This window comes from Cebidichthys violaceus, unplaced genomic scaffold (assembly GCF_023349555.1).
Source record: "Cebidichthys violaceus isolate CVI_PGR_0920_01 unplaced genomic scaffold, fCebVio1.0.p SCAF_35, whole genome shotgun sequence".
Taxonomy (NCBI): domain Eukaryota; kingdom Metazoa; phylum Chordata; class Actinopteri; order Perciformes; family Stichaeidae; genus Cebidichthys; species Cebidichthys violaceus.
In genome coordinates this window covers 422,629-428,996 of record NW_027176539.1, presented here as the reverse complement: position 1 = coordinate 428,996, position 6,368 = coordinate 422,629, and the positions used below count along the sequence as shown (strand labels likewise).

General features: G+C 38.9%; 1 protein-coding gene across 2 annotated transcripts; it reads right to left on the bottom strand.

Moving 5' to 3' along the window:
* Positions 1-500: 500 nt before the first annotated feature.
* Positions 501-4,625, bottom strand: cltrn (collectrin, amino acid transport regulator). 2 transcript variants are annotated; one of them, XM_068725486.1, is made up of 7 exons: positions 4,481-4,625; positions 4,168-4,226; positions 3,748-3,833; positions 3,493-3,609; positions 1,794-1,988; positions 1,577-1,713; positions 501-1,231 (listed from the first exon to the last, which is right to left on the bottom strand). In XM_068725486.1, the coding sequence occupies exons 1-6, from the start codon at positions 4,545-4,547 to the stop codon at positions 1,581-1,583; spliced, it is 657 nt and encodes a 218-aa protein (XP_068581587.1). In that variant the 5' UTR covers positions 4,548-4,625; the 3' UTR covers positions 501-1,231; positions 1,577-1,580. The 2 variants fall into 2 exon arrangements, with proteins under 2 accessions (XP_068581587.1, XP_068581586.1); XM_068725485.1 differs by having other exon boundaries at positions 501-1,713.
* Positions 4,626-6,368: the final 1,743 nt, after the last annotated feature.

Here is a 6,368-nt window from a genome sequence, read left to right as displayed (position 1 = left end):
AATGTAAACTTCACCACAGTACTGTTTCGCCATCATCAGTAAACGTCTCTGGTACCTGTCCATCAGCGTGTAGCCCCGCCCCTAAAGCATCCCCTGCTTTATGGTCTGTTTGACTCTAAATGGAGCATAATGTACTAAATGAACATCATGCTGTATTGAAGAAGACTTGAAACTAGAGATTGAGACCATAAACTCATGTTTACAATGTTTACTGAGTGAATAAATCAAGAGAGAAGTAGAGTCATTTTAGACTAGACTTCTATACAACCAGAGGAGTCGCCCCCTGGTGGACACTAGAGAGAATGCAGCTTTAAGACACGAAGCGTTGGCTTCACTCGGCAGAACCCGAGGTCGCTGCCTGGATTGATTCGTTACATCTCCAGAGAGCGTTATATTAACAATAAAGTTTTGTGAAATGTGTCATATAAAGTGAAAGCTCTTAGTTGAAACATTAAGAATGTCCTGGGAATCCAGTAAGGTAGCATTTATACATGACAAAAGGAGTTGTACCAATTTAATAGCATAATATTATTTTTTTACATATTACGGGGGGGAGGTTTGTTGCATTTAAGAAAAAAAAAAAGGCCCAATAATTTCCGTACAGTCCCTAATTATCTCTTCTTGAAGAGCTATTCGTTAGCTATTAACAGGAAATTACTGCTCCACAAAACTGTTACTTAATTGTCAAACAGGAAATGTTAAAACCTCTTCAGGCCTCCACAAATGCTTTATATAAAAATAAGGAAAAACACTAAATCTCACCTGCATCTTGATCATTGAAGGGAACCAAACACTGAGTACACAAATCTCTGCTTAATACACAAGTCATATAGATATATTCAGCCATAAAGATAAGTTCCTTTCATTTAAGGGCGACGCTACAATACTGCAGCTGCTCGTGACTTTAGGGGGTTTCCTTCTGTCGCTCTGGAATACAGAAAGAGAATGGCAGCAAACAAAACAATAGCAGACATCCAGCATCACCGCCGGGCCCTCGCTTTGATTTGATCACATCAAAATCAAGTCAAGTTTTGCGCACAAAGTGCAGGTTAAAATATAGTACAGAACCAGCAATTGTTGCTGATTAGAAAAATACAGATACAGATATATTCTGTGTCACGAAAAGGCTTTTCAAATATCAAGATGAATCCATTTTTACATACACATATTTGTCTGCAATGAGCTGGAAATGAGCCCCAGTTTCTTCCTGGTTTCCATCCCATCCTGTTTGCTGAATGAAAAACAAACATTTGCTTTCATATACAGTAGAGTTCATGGTTAGTACACTCACACACCATCTCGTGCAGAGATCTTCGATTTAGCATCACTCAGCTTAGATTTGGAAAATGAAAAACATAAAAAAAAAAATTGCAAGTGCTTGTTTTCGTTTTGAGGCAGCAGGTAACGAGAGGAGGGAAATGTTTAGAAAATTACCTCTTGTTAAGGAAAAGGAACCTAAATCATGTTCATATTAAATCATCTAAATGACAAATGTATGATAAATTACAACTTCAAAATGATTTTTGAAAAGTGCAACAGAACTGGAGCAGCTTAATAACCTCTTTTGTTTTCTTACAGTTCTACATCTGTGTGATCGGGCCATCGTCTGAGAATGACACGTTGTAAACTCCGTCACTCGCGGTGCCATTTTCCATCGTTTTCACCCGCGCCTCTTCTTCAACGTCCTCATCACCACTTTTCTTGTTCTTTTTGCTGAAAGAAAGGAGAAAACGAGACAGATTCAACTTGATGCTTCGCATTCAAAAGAAATGATTTTACAATCATCTGCTTACCGTTTCTTTTGGACCGCAGAGGTAACGAGTAGAACGATGATGCCGGCGCTCACGGCGCCCATGATCACCCCGAACACGATGAGCCACTGGGGGTTGTCGGGGTTGACCGATGATGCCAGGGTCGGGGGGATGCCGACGAACTCCAGAGTTTTATCGGTTAGCAGAAAGGCACTGTTGATGCGGTTCCTGGACTTTCTATAGGAAATTTTTTTTTTAAAAGTTTAGATTTAAACTTTGAATACTGGCTGTTTTCAGGCCAACATGTGTCCGTCACAAGGCACATTTTGGTGCATATCTTGATGCAACACTGTGCAACTTAAATGTTGTGCCACAACTCGGGGAGATGACTCCACAGGTAAGAGGCCAGGAGGCATCCAGACAATTTAAACTAGAGTCCACTATGTATTAGAGCTTTTTAATCACCTACACTGACCTCACCTGATTGTTGCTTTATAGCTCAGAACCCTTCACTCAAATCCTCAATACTGTAGCGATATAATAGCAATGCTATTTGATATAAAGCCTGCATTTCAGCAGTGAGGTGTCCCAAATGAATGTTATTATTAGCACAATAACACGTTCTTCTTTATAAAAATAAAAAGTTGAATTTCTAGCAATACAGCTAACAGTTAGCAAACGGTTATATTCAGGAGTTTACCGCTACCACAGCCTTAAATGGCCTGGTATGAGCTTAGATGGCGGCTAATATTAGCTAAAGTTAGCCAAATAAAATGTTCACATGTTAGCATAATATCACGTTCTTCTTTAAAGAAATGAAAAGTTATATTCCCAACAATACAACACACGCTAGCTTAGCTAACAGCTATACTCAGGAGTTTACCGCTACTACGGCCTTAAATGGTCTGGAATGAGCTTATATGGCGACTAATATTAGCTAATGTTAGCCAAATAAAACATGAACATGTACACATTCTTCTTCATGAAAAATAAAAAGTTGAATTTCTAGCAACATAACGTGACACATGCTAGCTTAGCTAACAACAATATGCAGGAGTTTACAGCTACTACAGCCTTACTTGGTCTGGTATGAGCTTATATGGCGGCTAATATTAGCTAACGTTAGCCAAATAAAATGTTTATATTGTTAGCATAATAACACGTTCTTCTTTATAGAAATGAAAAGTTATATTCACAACAATACAACACACGCTAGCTTAGCTAACAGCTATACTCCGGAGTTTCCCGCTACTATGGCCTTAAATGGTCTGGTATGACCAGTAGTTTATGGTCGCTAACTTTAGCTAATATTAGCATAATTTAGATGTTGCTGTGTAACTGACATTCTCAACTTTATCTAATTGTGCTTGTGTTATCCGCTTCACAGTATTTTAATATTTACCATTATCTCTTAGCTGTAATCGCACAGATTTGTTTAATTTATTGCTTATCTGGAACCACATTAGTCATTTGTCATCTTGGTACTATTTCTGGGGTCCATGACAAAAAAAAAATTGTATAATCAATAAATGGTTTCACCCACAGTACATAGTAATACAGTTACAGCAATGATCCGAACATATTAAGACACTGTCACTATAGAACTGCATCGACCCCAAACATGACACATAAAGTTGAATGTGACCTCTGACCTCTCCGAAAGAACGACCAAAGAGAAACTAAAGACTATTTCTAAACATGGATTTACGAAGAGGAGCAGCAGCGTCCCGTTGATTATTACCTCACAGCCTCCTCCACATCGCTTTTATCGACGAGGTGTGAAGAGTTGAGCAGCGACTTCACCACGAACCAGAAGGACACTCTGGGAGTCTCATCGCACACGACGATGTTTGACACACTGGTGGAGTTTCACGAGACAAAAAAAGACCACACATCAGTGCCAGAACACGTCCATAAACCACGAGTCACCGACTTCATTAGATTAGATTAGCTTTACAGTTATTGTGCCCGTTTTAAAACACTAAAGCTTTCTTACTCGTATTCTTGGCCGCCGGAGTAACTCCTCATGGCAAAAGCCAGAGTTGCTCGAAAGAGGAACATTTCATTTTCATTCCAAACATACTGCAACAACAACAACAGGTCATGAGCTGGTTTTAAGAAAAAAAAAACACCTTTAAGGTTAATTGATCACCAGTTTGGACCTTGGCCTCATAATAAGCACACACACACACACACACACACACACACACACACACACTCTGAGTGAATCCTGGACAATATTCAGCATATTACTATTTATAAGAGCAGCTGGTTGCATCAATTATCAGTTTATAATGAATAATATATTATTGTTACAGTATCAAAACAGCATGCAAAATAGTAAAAGACAGCTTATGTATGATCTGACGCTTTGATCATTTTGCGCAGGCGGGTGAATATTTAATTACATACGTACAGCTTGATCTCCCAGAGCGGTATTGATGCTGAGTCGAACTTTGTAGCCATCTGAGGCATCTATGGATAGATTTAAATGTTCTGTTAGGAGAGCCTAACATTGTGCTGTTTCCTCACAGAGTTGCAGAAAAGCCAATGCACGCATTTTTCAGAGTAATTGTTGACGTCACATGGAGGCAATGTGTCTAATCCGATTTGCTTTCAGATTAGAAAGCTGCATTCCACACCTGAGTGGAAACAACAATATCCTGTGTTTCTACTGATCTTGGTAGGATGAAAAAAAATGATCACAACGTATTATAAAGGTGCCTCACCTGTCGTACACAGCTGTTGTGCCGAAGCAGACGACAGACAAAGCAGGACACAGATCTTTTCCAACATTTCCTCTGGAGAACAAGAAAGCCAAATAAGGGAAATGTTGCAAAGAGGCTGGAGTGAAACTCAGTGATTTCTGGGAGGTCAGCAGAGGAGCGTCATTGGATGGAAGTCTTCAGGGTTAATGGTTAAACCAGGACACGCCTCCAGTAACCCGGCCTCTTCCTGTAAAGTGTTCCAGTGATAGGTGCTACTATTTGTTCAAGATATCTAACAAGAGAGAGACAGAGAGAGAGAGAGAGAGAGACAGATAGAGAGAGAGAGATAGAGAGAGAGAGAGAGAGAGAGAGAGAGAGAGAGAGAGAGAGAGAGAGAGAGAGAGAGAGAGAGGGGCTCACTGTGTTTACTCTGTGTGTGAAAGTAGCAATATTTCCCCCCTTTTTTTTTTGTTTTTGTGGCATGAAAACTGGAAAATTCAGATTATATCAAATAACAGCAAATAAAAGCGAGAAGCATCTGACCTTCAGCTCATTGGTTTAAGATAAGAGCAGCATTCCTCGCAGGGCAAAAGACGAGAGTGTGGACGGTACGAACTAAATTCAGCACACAGTGACCCAAAACATACGTCACACTGAGAGGTTAATGAGCCCAATGTAAGTGTTCCTCATGCTTCAAATTACAGATTTTGGTCTATTTTTCCTCCATAACTCGTCTTCTTTCAGACTAGAGGAAATAAAACATTTAATTTACTTCTTTGTTTGTTTACGTCTGTAGATTTATCCTAAATTCACCAAAAGTTACCATCACATAATGCCTCATTTGCATATTTAAACACAACATTTCAGTAAACTTGTAACAGAATAAATGCTGGTGTTGATGTGAGTGATGAAGTGGTGAAGTTTGATGGTGATATCTACTAGTTCATGTTGTGACCCTCTTCACCTGGAGACTCTTCTAAATGTCTGGACTTTAACTAAACGTCTCTTTAAACATAACATTTTCAGAAAACTTGTAATACAAAACGTACTTGTCTTAATGTCAGTAATGAACTGGTGAAGTTTCATGTTGATGTCTAGAATAAGGTTTTTCCTAAAACACATCATTAATAATAGATAACCTCTCACCGTAGATACAGTGAGTTCAGTGCAGAACAGGAAGGTGAGACAATTCTTGTCAATGTTAAGGTTAATCATCCATCCTGTCCTGACAGTCGCCCATGCAATTTGGTTAATTGTTCAACCGGTGAATGATGCCTGACAGAGCAATTCATAAGACACTGTGTTGACACACTTGAGCTGGAGTCTCCCTCACGACAGCGGACGTTTCAAACCCTCGTTAACAACGTTAAGACAAGCACTCGGCCCACTAAACGCTCTCTTGCTCCCATAAAATGTCATTAGTGTTATTCCATCAAACAGGCCACGCCCACAATGAAAGCAATGTGAAAACAATCTACTGACAGTAAAACCACTCCCCCATAAAAGAAGACACATATTTATATATATATATATATATATATATATATAAATATAAATATATATATATATATATATATATATATAATATATACTTATAATAAATACTTTTCTTGTTTCGTGCTGTGCTCTTATTTTCTCTTCCATCCAAATGAAAAGTCTTGTGAGGATGAACTCAACAAACGGGAGCAAACTTTAGATTGTTTTTCATCATTTTATTTGTTGTTGAGTTGCTTCCTGTTCACCAAAAAGGCTCATTTCCGTGTCTTCCTTTTCTGACTGTAGAACCACTGACTGCACATATATCCCTGAACAGATGATGGCAGCAGAGGCGTTGACATTAGGATGTTGGATTTCTAAAAAAAAAGCTAGAATGAATTCAGGCTTTTTACTGAAAGACACTGACGATGAG

Bases quoted from the DNA above. Each gene is read 5' to 3' on its own strand.
- cltrn (XM_068725485.1), bottom strand. From the start codon at position 4,547: ATGTTGGAAAAGATCTGTGTCCTGCTTTGTCTGTCGTCTGCTTCGGCA. The intron at 3,610-3,747 runs GTAAGAAAGCTT...AAACTCCACCAG, and splicing joins TCCGGCGGCCAAGAATACGA to TGTGTCAAACATCGTCGTGT. The intron at 1,714-1,793 runs GTAAGCAGATGA...CCTTTCTTTCAG, and splicing joins TCTGCGGTCCAAAAGAAACG to CAAAAAGAACAAGAAAAGTG.